Genomic DNA, 22,792 nt, shown 5'->3' on the forward strand with positions numbered 1-22,792 from the left:
AAGATAAAGAATGGTAGAATGGATAAATATTCACCAACCAAGTATCTGCTATCTTCAAGAGACTCATCTAACACATAAAGACTCACATAAACTTAAGGTAAAGGGGTGGAAAAAGATATTCCATGCAAATGGAAACCAAAAAACAAGCAAGAGTAGCTATTCTCATATCAGACAAAAAAGACTTTAAAGCAACAACAGTTAAAAAAAAAGACAAAGCGGGACAATGATAAAAGGATTTGTCCAACAGGAAAGTATCAAAATCCTAAATATATATGCACCTAACACTGGAGCTCTCTAATTCATAAAACAATTATGACTAGACCTAAGACATGAGACAGACAGCAACACAGTAATAGTGGGGGACTTCGATACTCCACTGACAACACTAGACAGGTCATGAAGACAGAAAGTCAACAAAGAAACAATGGACTTAAACTATACCCTAGAACAAATAGATTTAACAGATACTTACAGAACATTCTACCCAACAACTTCAGAATATATATTCTTTTCATCAGTACATAGAACATTGTCCAAGAGAGACAGTATGATAGGCCACAAAACAAGTTTCAATAAATTTAAGAAAATTGAAATTATATCAGTACCCTGTCAGACCACAGTGAAATAAAATTGGAAATTAACTCTAAAAGGAACCCTCAAAACTATACAAATACATGGAGATTAAATCATCTGCTCCTGAATGGTCTTTGGGTCAACAGTGAAATCAAGATGGAAATTTAAAAATTACTTGACTCTCGGCTTTCGGCTCGGAGGGGGCAAAGGTGCAACTTTCTTTGGTCGTCCTGAATCCGGGTTCATCCGACACCAGCTGCCTCCATCATGCCGCCGAAGTTCGACCCCAACGAGATCAAAGTCGTATACCTGAGGTGCACCGGAGGTGAAGTCGGTGCCACTTCTGCGATGGCCCCCAAGATCGGCCCCCTGGGTCTGTCTCTGAAAAAGGTTGGTGATGACATTGCCAAGGCAACGGGTGACTGGAAGGGCCTGAGGATTACAGTGAAACTGACCATTCAGAACAGACAGGCCCAGATTGAGGTGGTGCCTTCTGCCTCTGCCCTGATCATCAAAGCCCTCAAGGAACCACCAAGAGACAGAAAGAAACAGAAAAACATTAAACACAGTGGGAATATCACTTTTGATGAGATCATCAACATTGCTCGACAGATGCGGCACTGATCCTTAGCCAGAGAACTCTCTGGAACCATTAAAGAGATCCTGGGGACTGCCCAGTCTGTGGGCTGTAATGTTGATGGCCGCCACCCTCATGACATCATAGATGACATCAACAGTGGTGCTGTGGAATGCCCAGCCAGTTAAGCACAAAGGAAAGTATTTCAATAAAGGATCATTTGACAACTAAAAAATAAAAAAATAAAAAAAAATAAAAATAAAAATTACTTGAATGATAATAGTGATGAAACTTATCAAAAACTCTGGGACACAGCAAAAGTGGTGCTAAGAGGAAAGTTCATAAGAGTACAAATAGACAATCTAAGGTCACACCTCAAATAACTAGAGAAACAAGAACAAACCAAACCCAAACCCAGCAGAAGAAAATAAATAACAAAGATCAGAGCCAAATTAAATAAAATGGAAACAATACAAAACATAAATGAAACAAAAAGCTGGCTCTTTCAAAAGATAAACAAAATTGATAGACCGTTAGTGAGATTAACCAAGAAAAGAAGAGAGAAGATCCACATAAGTTCAATTAGAAATGAAATAGGAAAATTACAACTAATACCACAGAAATGCAAAAGATCATTCAAGGCTACTACGAACATCTTTATACACACAAACTAGAAAATCTAGAAGAGGTGGATACATTCCTGCAAATATACAACCCTCCTGGATTAAATAAAAAAGAAACAGAAATTCTGAACAGACCAGTAACAAGTAGTGAGATTAAAACAGTAATTTAAAAATTGCCAACAACAACAACAAAAAGTCCAGGACCACGTGGATTCACAGCTGAATTCTATCAGGCATTCAAAGAAGAGTTGGTACCAATCCTACTGAAACCATTCCAAAAAATAGAGAAAGAGGGAATCCTCCCTGAATCATTCTATGAAGCCAGTATCACCCTTATAGCAAAACCTGGAAAGGACATAACAAAAAAAGAAAACTACAGACCAATATCCCTGGTGAACATAGAAGCAAAAATCCTCAACAAAATACTAGCTAACCAAATCCAACAGCATATCAAAAAGATAATCCACCACGATCAAGTTGGGTTTCATATCAGGGATGCAGGTATAGTTTACCATATGCAAGTCAATAAATGTGATACATCATACAAACAGTATTAAAAACAAAAATCATTATTATCTCAATAGATGCAGAAAAAGCATCTGACAAAATCCAGCCTCCATTTATGATTAGAACCCTCAGCAAAATTGTTGGAGAACGGACGTACCTCAAGGTAATAAAAGTCATCTATGACAAACTCACAGCCAACATTACACTGAATGGGGAAAAGTTGAAAGCATTCCCACAGCAAAATGGAACAAGATAAGGATGCCCACTCTCACCACTTCTATTCAACATAGTACTGGAAGTCCTAGCCAGAGCAATCAGATGAGAAAGAAATAAAGGGCATTTAAATCAGTAAAGAGAAAGTCAAACTGTTGCTGTTCACTGATGATATGATTGGACACCTAGAAAACCCTAAAGACTCATCCAAAAAGCTCCTAGATCTGACAGGATACAAAATCAATGTACACAAATCAGTGGCACTGCTTTACATCAACAATGACTAAGCTGAGAATCAAATCAAGAACTCAACTTCTTTTACAGTATCTGCAAAAAAAAAAAAAAAATAGTAATAATAATTAGAAATATACCTAACCAAGCAGGTGAAAGATCTCTACAACAAAAACTGCAAAACACTGCCGAAAGAAATAATAGATGACACAAACAAATGGAAACACATCTCACACTCATGGATGGGAAGAATTTTATTTTATTTTATTTATTTAATTAATTTATTTTTTGAGGACTCTTATTCCGTCGCCTAGGCTGGAGTGCAGTGGCACAATCTCAGCTCACTGCAACCTCCGCTTCCCGGGTTCAAGCGATTCTCCTGCCTCAGCCTCTCAAGTAGCTGGAACTACAGGCACTTGCCACCACACCTGGCTAATTTTTTTATTTTTAGTAGAGATGGGATTTTGCCATGTTGGCCAGGCTGGTCTTGAACTCCTGACCTCAAGTGATCTGCTCGCCTCGGCCTTCCAAAGTGCTGGGATTACAGGTGTATGCCACTGCGCCTGGCCCAGAATTTTAATATAGGAGTTAAAAAGAAATTATTTAGGCAGATAGTGAGGGCGAGGAAGTCCTCAGTAAGGTTTTCCTTTTAATGAAAAGCAGCCCCCAAATCATCTTGCTTTCTAACAAAGAGCAGCCTGTAAAATGGAGCTGCACACATGGACAAGCAAGCTGGAAGCTTGCATGGGTGAATGCCAGCAGTTGTGCCAATAGGAAAAGGCCACCTGGGACTAGGCATGTTCAAAATGGTGGCTCCATCTTCCCTTTTCTTTTCCAACCATGTGTGCAGTAGGGAGCAGACAACATGGTACTGAACATGTGGAAAGCCAATTTGCATAATAAGATTAGGGCAGGGCAGCCAGCTTCATCGCACACTATGTAAACATCACACCCGGTCCAACCAATCTGTGGGCCCTATGTAAATCAGACACTGCGTTCTCAAGCCTGTCTATAAAATCTGGTGCACTTCACAGCGGGCTAGAATTCCCATTTGGGAGCTGCCCCTATGTCTCTCTCTTTCTTTCTCTCTCTCTCTCTCTCTAGAGGGAGCTGTTCTCCTTTCTCTTTCTTGTGCTATTAAACCTCCCTTCATGTGTATGTCCGCGTCCTCGATTCCCTTGGTGTGACACAACAAACCTTGGGTATTACCCCAGACAACGACACTGCTTCAGGATCAATATTGTGAAAATGACAATACTGCCAAAAGCACTCTATAAATTCAATGCAATTCTCATTGAAATACCATCATCATTCTTCACAGAACTCGAAAAAAATCCTAAAATTCATATGGAACAAAAAAAGACCCCACATAGCCAAAGCAAGACTAAGCAAAAAGAATAAATCTGGAGGCATCACACTACCTGAATTCAAATTATACTACAAGGCTATAGTTACCAAAACAGCATGGTACTGGTATAAAAGTAGGCATGTAGATCAGTGCAACAGAATAGAGAACCCAGAAATAAAGCCAAATATTTACAGCCAACTGATCTTTGACAAAGCATACAAAAACATAAAGTGGGGAAAGGACACCCTATTCAACAAATGGTGCTGGGATGATTGGCAAGACACATGTAGAAGAAGGAAACCGGATCTGCATCTCTCACCTGATACAAAAATCAATGATGGATCAAAGACTTAAGTCTGAGACCAGAAACTATAAAAATTCTAGACAATAACATTGGAAAAATTCTTGTAGACACTGGCTTAGGCAAAGAGTTCATGACCAATAATCCAAAAGCAAATGCAACAAAAACAAAGATAAACAGATGGGACCTAATTACGTTAAAAAGCTTCTGCGCAGCAAAAGAAATAATCAGCAGAGTAAACAGACAATTCACTGAGTGGGAGAAAAATCTTCATGAACTATGTATCCAACAAAGGGCTAATAACCAGAATCTACAAAGAACTCAAACAAATCAGCAAGAAAAAAAAATAATCCCATCAAAAAGTAGGCAAAGTACATCAATAGACAATTCTTAAAAGAAAATATACAAATTTGCTGGACACAGTGGCTCACGCCTGTAATCCCGGCACTTTGGGAGGCCGAGGTGGGCACTGTCTGAGGTCAGGAGTTCAAGACCAGCCTGGCTAAAATTGAAACCCTATCTCTACTAAAAATACAAAAATTAACTGGGCATGGTAGTGCACAACTGTAGTCCTAGCTACTCAAGAGGCTGAGGCAGGAAAATTGCTTCAACCAGGGAGGCAGAGGGTGCATTGAGCCACCTCACTGCTCAGGTGGTGGGTGCACCAAAACCTCAGAAATCACCACTAAAGAATTTTTCCATGCAACCAAACACCACCTGTTCCCTCAAAACTATTGAAATAAAAATAAAAATGTAAAAACAAAAGGGTATCAAAGCTAAGAAAATCAGACTGTAAAAATGACAACAATAAAAGCACTATATAGTACATTGGTTAAGGCAGAGCTTAGGGGAAAATTTATATACATAAATACATATAGTAATAAATAAAAAATATGAATAAAAATAAACATCAGTGGTAGAAATTAGAAAGAGAACAGCATATAAGCCTAAACACAGAAGAAGGGGTGGGGCAGGGTGGCTCACGCCTATAATCGCAGCACTTTGGGAGGCTGAGGCAGGAGGATTGCTTGAAGCCAAGAGTTTGAGACCAGCCTGGGCAACAAAGGAAGACCCTGTTTCTAAATAAAAAAAAAAGCAAGAATCAGAAAACACAAAAATAATAGAAACAACAAATATCAATGCAACAACAAATAATAAAAGATAAACTATAGCTAGCTAATAGAGGAAACTGGATGGCTGAGGAAGGATGTGGATAGGAGATTTACTTTAGAAACTCATTTCTTATTAAATATTTCAGACATACCAGAAGGTACAAACAATAATGTAAGGCATGCTTGTGAAATTAACACTAACCTAAATAATAAAACATTACCAAGGCATGTGAAGCCTTTCTGTTCTTCTCCATTACATCTCCCTCCAGTTCACCACTATCTTGAAATTTCAGTCATTCCAATGCATGACTTTAAAATCTTATGACATATGTACACTCCTAAACATATATATTCTTTTCCAAGTTAATTATATAAATGTTATTTTACATTATATAGTTTTTATTTCCTTTTCTAAGAGATGGGTGTCCCCACTGGCCGTCAACTCCTGGGCTTAAGAGATTCTCCTCTCTCAGCTTCCCCGAGAAGTTGGGACCACAGGAACACGCCACCGCACCCGGCTTGCGATGAGGTGTGCTAAACTTGTTTTGTTTACGTTTTTGTTATTTTGTTTTTCCTTTTTGTGAAGAACGGGGTCTCGCTATATTGCCCAGGTAGTTCTCCAACTCCTGGGCTCAAGCGATCCTCCCGCCTCATCCTCCCTAAGTGCTGGGATTTCAGGCGTGAGCCAACGCGCCCGCCAACTCTGTTTTTTGGGATTTTTCATGCTAGTAAATATAGTACTAGTTCATTCTTCGTACCTGCTATATACTATTATATAAATACGCCACTGTTGAGTTATTACTTCTGTCAATGGCACTTATGTTTCCTGTTCTTTTGCAACTGACAAAGTTTGCTGTGAATATTCTTGTATTTGTAGATACGTGGGCGAGAATTTTCCTAGAAGAGGGGTAGGCACGTGTAATTTTACAAGCTACTTCCTAGTTGCTCTGCTAAGGGTTTGTGCCATTTAGACTACCAAACCCGCTGTGTTTACCTCGTTGCTCAAAAGCTCAACACCCGACGCGAGAGGCTTACTTTTCATTCTGCCTCCTGTTTTATTGTTACTGGTACTTCAGGTTATACAATTCCTCGAATTTTATTTCAGTTACTCCTCACAATCAGCCTGTGGGTTAGGTACGATTTTTCACATTTTACAGATAAGAAAACAAAGAATCTCTTCGTTTGTTGAGACAACAGTTTTTCTTCTATTTAAATCAATGTCTTACTTTTCAACCTCGCTCACTGTTATCTTTTTGCTCCCAGCGCTGGAAAAAGTGGGACATCCCCTTCGGTGGGTGTACGCGGTTGGTATCCAAAGTTGGCAGCTTTCCCTCCCCTTCCTCCACCCTCTCCAAAACCCGGTCTCCGCACTTCGCCACCCGGGGACAGCTGTGGCTCTGTAACGCGGCGAAACGACAGCGTTTGAACCACTGGAGACCCCGTAGTCCTCATCTCGCCTTCCTCTGCCCCCCTCTGCGTCTGGGGGCGCCCTCCGCCGCGCTGGAAAAGGCGGGGCCGGCAACTTCGGGCAACAAGATGCGTTGGGATAGGCCGAGGTTTGCGCCGCTAGTGCTCTGGTCACCGGAAGTGCCGTTGTTTCTCCCTCTCCTGAGCCGCTGTCGCCGAGGCTGGAGCGCTGCCCCGGAAGTCCTCCCCCCTGTTCCCCGCCCGCGGCAAACATGGCGGTGGACTCGGCGATGGAGCTGCTATTTTTAGATACTTTTAAACACCCGAGCGCAGAGGTAAGGCTTGGCGACTTGATTCTGACGCTGCTTCTCTACTTGGGACCTTTACAAAAAAACCGTTAGGCGTCCTCGACTTTTCCCTCTGCAGATTACTTCTTTAATTTCTCGCTTACACACAGACACTCTCCCCCGAGCGGTGTGAGCATCGCGTCTGAGGGAGGGCTGCAGCAGCCCCTTCATTTCCTTGGTTTAACTTGGGCCTTCCGTGTCTTTGGTCGAGTTCGCTTTTCTGCTTGCATGGCTTTATTTTTTATTTTTCCTCTCAGGTTTGGGCCGTGAGAAGGATCAGGGTTCTCAGGTTTCCCTCAGATGGCGTTTGGGAGGGGTCTTGGTTTGACAGTAGCGTTTGACAGTAGTGCCGGAGTCTGAGCAGCTTACGTTGGTTTCGTGGTTTCCGAATCACAATGTTTCTAAATCCTTTCTCTTTGGCCCCTTTTCTGTCGGGAGTTATGTTCCCCCGTTGTGACACTCATTCGGTTTAGGATTACAGTGCTCTCTAATTTGGCCTGAAACTTTAATACTTGTCTCTCGGAGAGATTGCACACATTAGGAATGAGATGCATTCACGGAGAATACTTGCGAAGATGGGAGCGTTGAGAGAAGTATAGTTAAACTCATCAGCAGACATGTCTTTTGAGGGCGGGGGTGGAATGTTGTGGAGTAATATTTCTGTACAAAATTATTTGAACGCCCCTGAATGTACAATTGACCCAGCAATATGTAAATTAAACATAGCTGGTTAACTAAAGATTCCTGAAAGCAGACCAAAAATGAACTCGAATGAAGTCTACGGAGAAAGTGTTACAAAAAAAAAAAAAGCGGACTTCACATTTCTCTGTCTTAATGTAAGCTTAATTAATTTAGAGAACTGTTCTTTCTTTGGATATTATTTTTTTCCTTTTATTTGTATCACGTGTGTTCTTGATATTATATGTATCCTCAAGCTTTTTGAGGATACATATAATTTCTCTTCTTCTCAGTTGTATCTCCAGTGCCTCTGTTAGCAAAACGTAGGTGTTCAATAAATATTTGAATGGAAAATATTTAAAATGTTCTTTCTTTTGTAAGATAGTAATGATAGTGGGTAGTGGTTGTATCATAATGCTTTACCTGGCAAAATAGAAAGTTGATAGCTGTGATCTAATTTAACGAATGGTTTATAGGTTTGTAAAAGTCAAAATTTGGAGGACTTCGAGTTAGCATTTCTTACTGACAATTAATTTATGGTCTCACATTTCATGTGGATCAGTTAGCACTGTTTGTTCAATGACTATATCTCTCTGACATTCCAGCCAAGATTTAGAAAACCCTCAATGGAGACAGTAGTTGGATCAGATCAAACTTGTGTGTATAGAAATAGAGAACAGTTAAAATTGAAAGAGCCTGGCGCAGCGGCTCATGCCTGTAATCTCAAGCGTTTTGGGAGGCGGAAGCAGAAGGATTGAGTCCAGGAGTTTGAGACCACCCTCGGCAACATAGTGGAACCCCTGTCTCTACAAAAGAAAATTAACTAGCTGTGGTGGCTTGATGCTGCTGTTGCCCCAACCACTCGGAAGGCTGAAGTGGAAGAATCACTTGAGCCTGGGAGGTCGAGGCTGCCATGAGCTAAGATCACTACACCACTGTGCTCCAGCCTGAGCAACAGAGTGAGACCCTGTCTCGAAAGAAAGAGAGAAAGAGAAAAAAAGAGAAAGAGGCATATGATGAATTAGTTTAGTACTATTCTAGTTTAGGAAAATTGATCTTCGTTAGTTTATCGTATATTTAATCTATTCTTTTATTCATTCTTAGGTAAACATTGAGTACCTTGAGTGCATAGGGCAGATGGTAAATGCCTTCTTCTGGGGTGATTGGGAAAGGCTTAGTAGAGATCACATTTGAATCAAGTCTTGAAGGAGGAAGTAGGGGTTTGTGGGTGATATGAAATATTGAAATGTCTGTTTTCAAGAAGTTATAACCCAGTGTTGGAGATTAGATTCACAAATTTGTGATTTGAATTAGAATGTGATGATCACATAAAGAAGCACAGTGTGAATTCATTGGGGTTTATCATCTTTGTTTACAAAATGCCCATCGGTATCTGACATATTAGAACTAGCTGTCTTTGTGGGTATAAATAAAGGATACATGATTTCAGAAGAGGCAGAGATAACTTTTCATGTGAGAGTATCAGGAAAGACTTCATCAAGGTGTTTGGCTTATGAACTTGGTCTTTGGTGAAAGGGGCAATAGTTCACGGTTGTAGTTAGGAAAGGAGGGCATTCTACTGGAGTAGTCAGTCATCTGTCAGGATATGCTTGAAGTAGCAGTGTGAAGTGGCACCCAAGGCAGTTCAGAGACAGATCATGGAGCTCCTTGAATGCTCAACAAAAAATTACGGACTTTAGGCCAGGCGTGGTGGCTCAAGCCTGTAATCCTAGCACTTTGAGAGGCTGAGGTGGGTGGATTGCCTGACGTCAGGAGTTCGAGACCAGCCTGGGTAACACGGTGATACCCCATCTCTACTAAAATACAAAAAATTAGCCGGGTGTGGTGGTGTGCGTCTGTAGTCCCAGCTACTCAGGAGGCTGAGGCAGGAGAATTGCTAGAACCTGGGAGTGGAGGCTGCTGTGAGCCAAGATTGCGCCACTGCACTCCAGCCTGCGCTACAGAGCAAGACTCTGTCTCTTAAAATAAATAAATAAATATAACATAAAAATTATGGACTTTATTTTGTAGGAAATGGGTAGTTTTTGAGCAGGCAAATCATACAATTAGTAAGATACATTAGGTAGATTACTTGATCAATAATACTTAAAATGGTTCAGAGAAAATAGACGTAAGGTGACAAAATCAGGGAGAAAAAGTGAGATGTTATGAAAACCTGAGTTAGCCAATGGGCAGCAATCATTGTTTAACATTTATTGAATGCTTAATTTGTGCCAGACACAGTGGGCTTTGATAACTTAAGTAAATCATCTCTGGTCCTTCCATCAGTTTTTCTTTTCTTTTTTTTTTTTTGAGACTAGGTCTTGCTCTGTCACCCAAACTGGAGTGCAGTGGTGCGATCACTGCTCACTGCAATTTCTGCCACCGGGGCTCAATCGATCCTTCCATCTCTGCCTCCCGAGTAGCTGGGACTACAGTTGTGCACCAACATGCCTGGCTGATTTTTTTATTTTTTTGTGGAGGTGGTGTTTTGCCATGTTGCCCAGGCTAGTCTTGAATTCCTGAGCTCAAGCGATTCTCCCACCTCAGCCTCCTAAAGTGCAAAGATTACAGGCATGAGCCACTGCAGGGCCCATGCTGAGTTTTCAAAGGTAGTCATCTATATTTTGTAGATAAGGAAACTGAGCCTGAGAGATTAGGTGACTTTCCTAAAATAGCGTAGCTAGATTAAGATCCACCATCACACGTTTTTCTGGCTCTAAATCAGTGCTATGCTATGTCCCAGTGGAACTACATAGGAGAGGATTTATACATCTTTTGGATATATACAGATTTCGAGTATAGAATTGACAGGATGGCAACTGATTGTGTGAAGGAGATAGGGTAGTTAAAAATGGTAGAATTCTAGTTTTAGAGACAGGAGAACTAGTGGGACTAATGATGGTAAGAGTGTGGAAGTGAGTTTGATGGGAACGGGATAATTAGCCAGATTACTTTGCCCCATAGCAAGCTGAGAATCTGTTTAACAATTATTTACGAAAAACACTTTTGGCGGTGAGGGTATGGCTTTAGGAGGGGCAATACAAGTCAGAACAAAACCCATTGCCCTTGATTTCAAAGGAATTTGTAATATGGTAGAGAAGAGACATTTAGTAGTTTCACACAGGGAGTCCTTATTGTCAGCTACCATTAACAGCTCTTTTTTTGGTATTGTACTTATTTTACCAGTAATTTCCTCTTCCCCAGGTAAAGAATTGATACACATTTATAAGGCCAATCCACTGAGTTCAGAAGATAAGCAGTTAAACTTATTAAAAGACAATTTCATTGTGAGGGAATAGTGTTCCTGTGAATGAAAAAACACAACATTACAAATCAAGAATGCAAGATAAGCCAGGTGTGGTGGCATGTGTGCCTGTAGCCCCAGCCTGGGAGGCTGAAGTGGGAGGATCGCTTGAGCCCAGGAGTTGAAGGACAGCCTGGGCAACATAGCAAACACGGTGGCTCATGCCTGTAATCCCAGCACTTTGGGAGGCCGAGGTGGGTGGATTACACGGTCAGGAGATCGAGACCATCCTGGCTAACCTGGTGAATTCCTATCTCTACTAAAAGTACAAAAAAATTGGCTGGGTGTGGTGGCACACCCCTGTAGTCCCTGCTCCTCTGGAGGCTGAGGCAGGAGAATGGCGTGAACCTGGGAGGCGGGGCTTGCAGTGAGCCTAGATTGCGCCACTGCACTCCAGCCTGGGCGACAGGGCGAGACTCTGTCTCAAAAATAAAGTAAAATAAAATAAAAAAGCAAAATATCTCTCTAATGTTAACATATACAATATTAGAAAAAATTGTTTAAGTTAAAATCAGGTTTAAGCAAGATTATTTGATAAACAAGTATATGAGTGGAAAGCTATTGTATTTGTATATTCCTGTTGATAAGTGAATTAATTTCCTTTCTGTATGTCTTCCTATTGTAATCAGCTTTCTCTTTGTATTTTGTAGCTGTAATTAACAACTGTCTTTATATTAACGTTTTTCCAAATCCTCTAGTGATTATTATACTTAAATGTATACACCCATTGCCCACGTTAATATTACAATACCGTAATACTGTTTTGTGGTTTCTTTTTTCACCTAACAATGTGTTGTACATCTTTGTGAATCAAGAAGTAGTATACTTATATAATATTTTTAAAGTAAGCTTATTTTTAAAAATGTTCTCTTTTTTTTTTTTGACTAGGTAATACATGTATGAGGTACAAATACAAAAGGTACAAAAGGGTATATGGTAAAAAGTAAGTCTCTCTCATCACTGTCCCCTGACCATCTTGTTTCTCTCCTTAGATATTCTATATAATATTCTTTTTTTATTGGCTGTGTAATATTCTTTAAGTGGTAATGCTATATATATTTTTTGAAACAGGGTCTTACTGTGTTGCCCAGGTTGGAGTGCAGTGGTGTGCTTATGGCTTATTACAACTTCTTGCTGGGCTTAAGTGATCCTCCTGCCTCAGCCTCCTGAGTAGCTAGGACTATAGGTGCACACCACCATGCCCATCTGGTTTTTAAAGTTTTTTTTTTTTTTTGTAGAGATGGGGTATTACTGTGTTACCAGGCTGGTCTTGTACTCTTGGCCTCAGGTGATCCTCCTGTCTTGGCCTCCCAAAGTGCTAGGATGTTAATGCTACTATTTATATATATTCTTAAACATTTGATAATGAGAATGAGAATATATGTATGTATATATATTCTCATATATTTAGGTTTCTGACTTTACAGTGGTGTGTAATATTCTTGAAGCTAAATTGTTTTATACATTTTTAGTTATTTTTAAAATATTGCTTTCAAGTATGGAAGTGCTGGGTTAAAATAGAGTCCTAGGAGAGTAGGTCGATACTAGAAAGTCCTGTATTTTAGAGGTCATTTAAAAATTACTGTAGGATACCAATTAGGAACTCATCTGCAGAACTGAAAAAGGAAGTGGTAGCAGTAGATGTGATAGCTAAAGGAGAGGGTAGAAAGAGAAGATAATTGCAGGGATAGAAGAATGAGGAAGGGAAACAGTTATGCTGTGACCTTTAAACATGCAGGTAAATGACTCCTTCCAAGATAATTGTGGCTTGGAGTTGTGGAATCTGACCAGTCTTCATATTCCTGTTACTTTCCTGATCATGAACCTTCCATGATTTCCCATTGTCAACCTGTTTTCCTAGGCTTTGTTTTTATTTCTCTGAAAACACAATTCAATAACCATTAATCAAGTGCCTATTAAAAATTCATTTATTAAATGAATATGCTAGGCACTATGATATGCAGTAAACTAAGACATAGATCTGTCTTCTTTAAACACATAGTCTAATGGGAGAGATAAGAGGCAATTACAATTCAGCTAGATAAAGGACTTTAGGCACTAGGAGGAGAGGCACCTATCTAGATTTGATCTGGCTCAGCTTTCAAGAGAAAGTTTACTTGTACGAGGAGTTGGGGCAGAGGGATGTGATGGATTTCGAGCAGAGAGAACATCATGAGTGAGGGCATGAAAATAATAAAAAGCATGGTAGGCTAGGGATGTAAGTTTGGAGTGATAAAGAAGCCAGTCTTGTTTTAAGACCTAGGAATTTTGCTTGGCGGCAGTAAGGATCAGGGGAGTGGTACATGTATAGTTTAGAAAGACCATACTTCAATAGGAGAATGGGTTGATGGGAGGCAAGAAAGAAGCACAGGATGCAAAGTCATAAGAATGATATACTGGACTTTGGGGACTCGGAGGGGAAAGGTTGGGATGGGGGTGAGGGATAAAGACTACATATTGGGTACAGTGCACGCTGCTTGGGAGACGGGTACACTAAAATCTCAGAAATCACCACTAAAGAACTTATCCATGTAAACAACCACCCGTATCCTAAAAACTATTGAAATAAAAATTTAAGAAAGAAAACTTAAAAAAAGCACAAAATCAGTTAGGTTCCTATTTCTGTAATTCATATTGGAATGATGTAGTATATGGAACTAAAGGAGTGACAGCCAGAATGGAGGAGAGCTTTAATCAATAGGATTTGGTGTTTGAATAGATAGATGATATAGATGAGAGAGGATGAGAAGTCCAGGATGATAATGTCTTGGGCAATATGTGGATGGTGATGCCATCACTGATGTAGCAGAAATTCAGTTTGGATTTGTTGAGTTTAGTGCACAAGGGACATTGAAATGGAAAGGCCGAGTGGGCAGTTGGATAGTAGCCTGGGGCTCAGGAGAGAGGTCCTAGTTGGAGATACAGATTTGGAATTGTCTTCTGACTGTGGATGAAAATCTTGTTTTTGTAATTCTGTTGGTTGTCCTTAGCTATTCTTCTCTGCTTTCCTCCCCTATTTTGCTATTCTACCCTCTAGCTATGATGAACTATGTTTGCAATTTCTTTCTTTCCTTTTTTTTTTTGACAGAATCTCGCTTTGTTGCTTAGGATGGGGTGCAGTGGTGCTATCACGACTCACTACAGCCTCGACCTCCTGGGCATAAGTGATCCTCCCACCTCAGTCTCCTGAGTAGCTGGGACTACAGGCATGTGCTACCATGCCCAGCTGATTTTTAAATTTTTTATAGACACAGCATCTTCCTATATTGCCCAGACTAATCTTCTCGAACCCTGTCCTCAAGTGATCCTCCTGCCTCAGCTTCCCAAAGTGTTGGGATTAAAGGTGTGAGCCATGGCTCCTGGGCTGCACTTTTGTGAACCTTCCAAGTTCTTATTTGCATTCCTTTTGTGCATGCCTTCTCCTTGTTTGCCTACAACCTGGACTGGGGACCTAAATACCCCTCTGAATTTTCATAGCATCCTTTGTGAGTCTGTATCATGGCAATTTACTTGTCTACCACAATGGATTGTCTGTTCCATAATGGCAGAGATTGTGTCTTGTCTTTGTAGCCTCAGAACTAGCATACTTTGGAACATAGTCGACATTTAATAAATATTTAGAAATAAATATTTAATAGAACTGGTAGCAACAAATACAGAAACTCTTTTACATACAAACAAAATAGATTTTGAATGGCTATTTGTAAATCCTTAAATTCATTGTTGTTAAGCATATATTTTTTATAGAGAGACTCAGTCTTTCTAGATGCAAATAATGTGAGCCATTCTTCTCATGATGAACTTTGACCACTAGGTAATGACAGTTGACTGAAGTACTAGGAAAAGTTGACATAAAATTGTCCAAAAACAATGCGAAAACTCTCTTTTTAATTATTGAAAATAAGAATTATATTTGCCTAATCCTGTGTCAAATGATAGAGGTAAGTATATACTAGATATAATTTATGCTGTTTCTTTTTTTGTTTGTTTTTCTTTTTTCCCCAGAGATGGAGTCTTACTTTGTCACCCAGGCTAGAGTGCAGTGAGGCAATCATATCATAACTCAACTGTAGCCTCAAACTCCTGGGCTCAAGTGATCCTCCTACCTCAGCCTCCTGAGTAGTTAGGGCTACAGGCATGCACCTCTGCTTCTATTTTTTTTTTTTTTTATAATAAAGTCTTAGTTTGTGATTTTTTTTTTTTAATTTTAAGAGGGGTTTATTTCAACTGTTCAGTACCTAAATGCTTTCCCTGATCCCTTGATATTAGTTGGTATATAAGTTTAACAAAGTAAGCTGATCTATGTACAGATTTACAGTTTCTTATCTATAATTCAGAAACTCAAAAATGGCAAAAAAAACCTCCACCAAAACCAAAAAGTCCCTGCCCTGAATTCATTTGGCCATGCAGTCTAATCTGAACTGATATGGTGCTTGTTATAATCTTTGTTTAGTGTGAATGTTGATACATGTGGCTGCAGAAATATTGGTGTTTTGATTACAGGGTGCTGCTGCAGAAGCCACTGGGGGGCCTAAAGTAATATGCAGTATTTGGATTATATTATCTTTCTAGAAATCTAAAAGTCAGGATTCTAAAAGGCATTTGGCTCCAGAGATTTCAGATAAGGGACTCTGGGTCTATATTAGTCTAAGCAAAACATCAGCAGGGAGGTAAATGCATGGCAGAAAATGTTATGCAAATCGAGAAACTTAAGTAGGTACATCTTATCAGCTATTTATACAACACTGTAAATAATATAATATATTTAATGATATTTAATGATATGGAATGTTAAGGTTATATGTGACATTGTGAATGAATAAAATTTGAATAGAGAAACTGTTTTACAGAATGTTCCGCACCCTTCCCCCTCCGGCCTTTTTTTTGTTACAGCAAAGTTCTCATATAGATGTGGTTCGTTTTCCATGTGTGGTTTATATCAATGAGGTCCGAGTCATACCCCCAGGAGTAAGAGCCCATAGCAGTCTGCCAGACAATAGAGCATATGGGTAAGTCAACTCTCTTTTTAAAAATATTTTTTGGTAAAAGATTGTCTTAGAAACATATTCTTAAATGCAAAAATGTAAGGGAATATTTTACAAGTAATAAAATCCTGAAACTATTCAGTTATGGTTATGCTGCATTGTAATTAGGTCTATATTTTCTGTATAATGCATATATCATCTTAAACCTGAAAACAGTAATTATTTGACCTGTGTACTAGGTAAGATTTTTCTTTATTCATTTTTTTTTAACTGATGGTGTTAGGTTTACATTTTCTAAAATATTCTGGGATGGTATAACCAGGTAGATGAAGTATTTTTAACCTGATTTTTCTCTTGAAAATAAGTGGGAATTAGTTGAAATATTTACAAGTGCATTTTACTATTATTATCGTTATTGTTACCTTTTTTTTTTTTTTTTTTTGAGATGGAGTTTTGCTCTTGTTGTCCAGTCTGCAATGCAATGGCGTGATCTTGGCTGACTGCACCCTCTGCCTCCCAGGTTCAAGCGAGTCTCCTGCCTCAGCCTCCTGAGTAGCTGGGATTACCCCGCTACCATACCTGGCTAATTTTTTGTATTTTTAGTAGAGACGGAGTTTCACAATATTGGTCAGACTGGTCTGACCTAGCACTTTGGGACTGGTAATCCCAGCACTTTGGGAGGCCGAGGCAGGAGGATCACCTGAGGTCGGGAATTCGAAACCAGCCTGGCTAACATGGAGAAACCCTGTCTCTACTAAAAATACAAAATTAGCCAGGCATGGTGGTGCATGCCTGTAATTCCAGCTACTCGAGAGGCTGAGGCAGGAGAATTGCTTGAACGTGGGAGGCTGGGAGGCGTAGGTTGTGGTGAACTCAGATTGTGTCATTACACTCCAGCCTGGGCAACAAGATGAAACTGTGTCTCAAAAAAAAAAAAAAAAAAGGTAAACTAGCTACTTTGTGATGCATGTTATGGGACAGATTCAAAGTTAAAGGTTTGTTTCTTCATAATTGTGGAAAATAGTTCATTGTTTGTAGAAATAGGTATAAAGTCTTCATAGGTGCCATTCAAAAATTAAAAGATACACAACAAGAAAAATCTTTAATGTTTATAGTGGAGGATCATTATAATTGACTTCATATATTTTTTTCCATGTTTAAGAAAATTGACTCATGTTTTCCTATATGTTTTTTCCTGATTTTCCTATAAAGGGAGCTTTGTGTAGAATGAGAAAGATTGGGTAATGATAGTATATCCAACAGTCTTCTCTAATTGTACTGCTTTTGGCCAAAGAAAGTTTGTCATTTATTGCTCCATAACAAAGTATAGCAAATTTAGCAGCTTAAAACTTCGCATTTATTATCTCACATTGTTTCTAAGGGTCAAGATTCTGGGAGTTGCTTAGCTGGCTCAGGTTCTTTTGTGAAGTTGTAGTCAAGATATAGACTGGGGCTGAAGAATTTGCTTGGTAGCTCACTCACGGGGCTGCTGGCAGGAGGCTTCACTTCTTTGCCAGGAGATCCTCTCCATGGACTTGTTCATGTCATGACGCGGCTTCTTCCAGAGTGAGTGATCTAAGAGTGAGAGAGCATGCCCAAGAAAGAAGCCACAGGCAGTGTGTTTTATAACTTAATATCAGAAGGTGACGTATTATCATCTTTACCATGTTCTGTAGGTTACATATTCTGCTGCTACAGTGTGGGAGGGGCCTACATAGGGTATACACCCTACCACATAGGGTGTGAATACCAGGAAGCAAGTGTCATTGGGGCCATCTTAGAGGCTGGCTACCATAACAGACAAGTTGGATTTCAGCAATTAGCTGCCATTGGTAGGATTATTTGTTTCATTTTCCATTATCCTAATCCTCTTCCTTTTTCTTAGCTGGAGATGTGTGGCTTTTCATGTTGTAATAACTCTAAACATAAAGTATCAGAAACAAATTTATACATGAATAGTATGCTATGGAACAGTAAAATAAAGTATTAATGCAGTAAAACAAATGTAAGCGTGAGGCCCGGGCATGGTGGCTTATGCCTGTAATCCTAGCAGTATGGGAGGCTGAGGCAGGTAGATCATTTGAGGTCACTAATTTGAGACCAGCCTAGTCAACATGGTGAAACCATGTCTCTATTAAAAATACAAAAATTAGCCAGCTGTGGTGGTGCGCACCTGTAATCCCAGCTACTCAGGAGGCTGAGACAGGAGAATCGCCAGAACCTGGGGGGTGGAGGTTGCAGTGATCTGAGATCACAACACTGCACTCCAGTCTGGGCAACAGAGCAAGGCTCCATCTTAAAAAAAAGAAAGAAAAAAGAGCCAGGAAGACCAGAATCTGAAAGTTGAAAGCAGTGTTAGAGATCAAGTAATATTTGTGGGCATACTTTATAATAGTGTTTTTTCTCATTATAAAATTTGGAAATGCTTAGATAAAATCCCTTTAATTCCTTTATTCTGGTAGGGTGGGTGGCTCAGGCCTCTAATCCCAGCACTTTGGGAGGCCAAGGCAGGAGGATCACTTGAGACCAAGAGTTTGGAGACCCCTTCTCTACAAAAAATTTAAAAATTAGTTGGGCACGGTGGCTCATGCCTGTAGTCCTTACTACTCGGGAGGCTGAGGTGGGAGGATTGCTTGAACCCAGGAGTTCAAAGTTGCAGTGAGCTGTGATTGTGCCATTGCCCTCCAGCTTGGGTGACAAAGCAAGACTGTGTTTCAAAAAAAAAAAAAAAGTAATAATAATAATTTTAATTCCTCTATTCCAAGAGCATCTTAACATTTGATATATATTTTTAATGTGTGTTTGTATGTGTGTGTGTTCATACATATATATATGTATGCTTGTATATCTATTTTATTATTACTTTTTGTAAATATGATACCTTACGTGAGGTTAGGTTTTTTAGAGTCGCCGAGTTGTAAGATGACTGTCTAATGCAGTCAGATTTCCTTTGATTCTTTAAATCGTTTTTCAGTGACCAGGACCTGAGCCTTTGGGGTCTCAAAAGTAAAGAAAGAGTTTGTGTTTTAGCTCTTTTTCCTTTTCTGGAGATACTGAAGTCCAGGGTCTAGTTTAAATAAGGGCCAAGAGGGGTCAGGTGCAGTGGCTCATGCCTGTAATCCCAGCACTTTGGGAGGATGAGGTGGGTGGATCAGCTGAGGTCAGGAGTTCGAGACCAACCTGGGCAACATGGTAAAACCCCATCTCTATTAAAAATACAAAAATCAGCCGGACCTGATGGCACGTGTCTGTAGTCTCAGCTACTTGGGTTGCTGAGGTAGGAGGACCGCTTGAACCTGAGAGGCACAGGTTGTGGTGAGCCAAGATCGCACCACTGCACTCCAGCCTAGGTGACAAGAGCAAGAATCCATCTTAAAAAAAAAAAAAAAGAAAGAAAAGAAAAAAAGAAGGGTAAGAGGAAGAGACTAGAGTTGTTGGGCGTGTGTGATTGAATTTGGGTAAGGCAAATGTATGTTGTTATTTTGCTGTTACTTTTTAGTGTTTTATGTATTCCTTTATTTCACTTATAATATATCAGGAGTACTTTTACATCATTAAATATTATTTGATTTTATGATTTCTAATAGCTACATAGTCTAATGAATGACTATAGTATAAATATATTTGATTAGACTCCTATGTGGGGACCATTAGATGGTTTGTAGTTTTCAAATTACAAGTAATAGTATGATGAATATCCTCTTGAAAAAAATCTGTTCAAATATCAAGGTTTTCTGTAGAAACACTTTCTAGAAAAAAGTACATCAAGTGGTGTGTCTTTGTCCATTTTGTGTTACTTTAACAGACTACCACAGACTGGATAATTTATAAAGAAATTTTTATCTCAAAGTTCTGGAGCTGGGAAGGACAGTATCAAGGTGCCAGCAATCTGGCAAGAACGTTCTTGCAGCTTCCTTTCACGGTGGAAGGCAAGAGCCAGAGAGCCCAAGAGAGCAAAAGGGAGCAGAACTTGCTTTGTTAACAAGCATACTGTCACAGTAACTAATCCACTCCCCAGATAACAGCATTCATTCATTCATGAGGGCAGAGTCCTCATGACCTAGTCGCCTCTTATTAGGCTTGCCTCCCAACACTGTTGCATTGGGGATTAAATTTCCAGCACATGAAATTTGTGGGATACGTTCAAACAGTAACTTGATGTGAACATTTTCTTAGTCTACTGAATTTTATTGCCACATTACTTTTCAGAACGATTATGCCTGTTTGTGCTTCTACCAGAAGTGCATACAGGAAACTCTTTGATAGTACTCTAGACATTATAGTTATTAGCATTTGGATTTTTATGTAAGTGAACAAGAATAAAGCATATGGTGTTCAAAGTCAAGATTTTAGTTGAATTTGAGGAATTTCAACCAAGGGTGCTATGGTATAATATCTTTTACATAAAGGGTAGCAAGATTTTAGTCTAGTGCAAATTAAATAGGCTCTGATATTAACCAAATAATCTGTTTTTAGAAACCCCAAAATATTTTTGTAAATTGCTGCTGTACAAATATCAATTGGCTTTAAGTCACAACTTAGGGCTCTGATGCTAACATTACTATTATAGTTTTGTATTAATGTGGATTAAGTTGAAATTGTAATTATACAACTTGAAGTTAGCTAATCCCTGATTCTTTTGATAATGAAAGGTCAGAGGCATGGTGCAGCAGCTTATGCCTGAATCCCAGCACTTTGGGAGGCTGATGTGGGAGGATCACTTGAGCTTAGGAGCTTAATTCGAGACCAGCCTGGGCAACATAGTAATACCTTGTCTCTACTTAAAAAAAAAAAAAAAAATTAGCCCAGTGTAGTGGCATATACCTGTAGTCCCAGCTACTTGGGAGGCTGAAGCAGGAGGATTGTTTGAGTCTGGGAGCTCGAGGTTACAGTGAGCTATAGTCACACCACTGCACTCCAGCGTGGCAAGAAAGCAAGACTGTCTCTAAAAGGAAGGGGAGGCCAGACACAGTGGCTCACGCCTATAATCCCAGCACTTTGGGAGGCCAAGGCGGGTGAGTCACCTGAGGTCAGGAGTTTGAGACCAGCCTGGCTAACATGGCGAAATCCCATCTCTACTAAAAGTACAAAAAAATCAGCTGGGCGTGGTGGTGCGTGCCTGTAATCCCAGCTGCTCAGGAAGCTGAGGCAGGAGAATCATTTGAACCCAAGAGCAGAGGTTGCCGTGAGCCGAGATCGTGAAATCGTGCCTGCCATTGCACTGCAGCTTGGGTAACGAGCGAAGCACTGTAACTCCGTCTCAAAAAAAAAAAGGAATAGTGATAGCATGCAAAATGTACTTGATTAAAATTTGATTTTCAATAATACTTAAAAGGAGCTGTTGGCTACTTGAGATTGGATGTAAATAAAATTACATACAATATCATAGTTAACTACATTTTTGTTATTTAAATCTTAGGAATATCATATTCTAATTCTAGAATTGCTCTTAACTTTGTACTTACTGTGTTATTTGTTTTAATTTAGGAAGTGTTTGTTACAAAGGCTGATGTTTCAACTTTGTTTCATTCACAGAGAGACATCTCCGCATACATTTCAATTAGACTTATTCTTCAACAACGTAAGCAAACCAAGTGCCCCTGTTTTCGATAGGTTGGGAAGGTATGTACCTGCTAGGTAATTTCACCGGAAACTCATGAGTTAGTAAGCAACACCTTTTGATTGATTCTTTAGATAGAAGAAAAGGATATATCTGCTGGTAGACCCAAGAACACAGGGTTTAATTGTGTCAAGGCCGTACTGAAGAAATGTCAAACTCCTGGCCGGGCGCGGTGGCTCAAGCCTGTAATCCCAGCACTTTGGGAGGCCGAGACGGGCAGATCACGAGGTCAGGAGATCGAGACCATCCTGGCTAACATGGTGAAACCCCGTCTCTACTAAAAAAATACAAAAAACTAGCCAGGCGAGGTGGTGGGCGCCTGTAGTCCCAGCTACTCAGGAGGCTGAGGCAGGAGAATGGCGGTAAACCCGGGAGGCGAAGCTTGCAGTGAGCTGAGATCCGGCCACTGCACTCCAGCCTGGGCGACAGAGCGAGACTCCGTCTCAAAAAAAAAAAAATGTCAAACTCCTAAGGAGATGTTGAGTTTATAAAGTAAAAATTTAAATGTGTGAAACAGGCATTGTTTGTTAACTTGTTACTCATGCATGCCTTTCTTATATACATGATACTTTCACACACGATAGTAACCTTCTAATTTGGAAAATATTTTCGATTCTAATATAGAGCTAATATTTTATATGTGTCTTTCACATCACACTACTGTGCAATTTATAATTCCATAGCCACATTTTGTAAAATGAAACTTTTGTTAGTAAATAGCCTCTTTTTTGATTATTTAGTACATGCTACGTAGTTTTTTTCAGGTTAGGTATTATTAAACCTGTTGTTATGATGTCTGCAAACAAATGGGTTTACTTAGAACTCATAAAATAAAAAAAAAATTAAAGGCAGCTTAAAAATGAGAAAATGTCTATTCCTAACAGGAATTAACAGTTTCTTAGACATCACTCATTCTGTTATTGATCCTTCTCATTTATTATTAAATTATGTTAATAATTTAAC

General features: G+C 39.6%; 1 protein-coding gene and 1 pseudogene across 2 annotated transcripts in view; both read left to right on the forward strand.

Annotated features, from left to right (window-relative positions):
- Positions 1-759: 759 nt before the first annotated feature.
- Positions 760-1,373, forward strand: LOC105508207 (annotated as a pseudogene). The gene has a single exon (XR_001001220.1). The product of XR_001001220.1 is annotated as a 60S ribosomal protein L12 pseudogene (transcript).
- Positions 1,374-7,094: 5,721 nt separating this feature from the next.
- KIAA1429 (KIAA1429 ortholog) overlaps positions 7,095-22,792 on the forward strand; it is a 66,820-nt gene continuing 51,122 nt past the window's right edge. The window contains exons 1-3 of the mRNA XM_011937020.1: positions 7,095-7,227; positions 16,118-16,233; positions 21,745-21,831. Coding sequence (XP_011792410.1) covers positions 7,165-7,227; positions 16,118-16,233; positions 21,745-21,831 — 266 coding nt within the window. The 5' untranslated portion in view covers positions 7,095-7,164. The remainder of the gene's footprint in view (positions 7,228-16,117; positions 16,234-21,744; positions 21,832-22,792) is intronic.

The sequence above is a fragment of the Colobus angolensis genome, unplaced genomic scaffold (genome assembly GCF_000951035.1).
Source record: "Colobus angolensis palliatus isolate OR3802 unplaced genomic scaffold, Cang.pa_1.0 Scaffold16, whole genome shotgun sequence".
In the NCBI taxonomy this organism is placed as follows: domain Eukaryota; kingdom Metazoa; phylum Chordata; class Mammalia; order Primates; family Cercopithecidae; genus Colobus; species Colobus angolensis.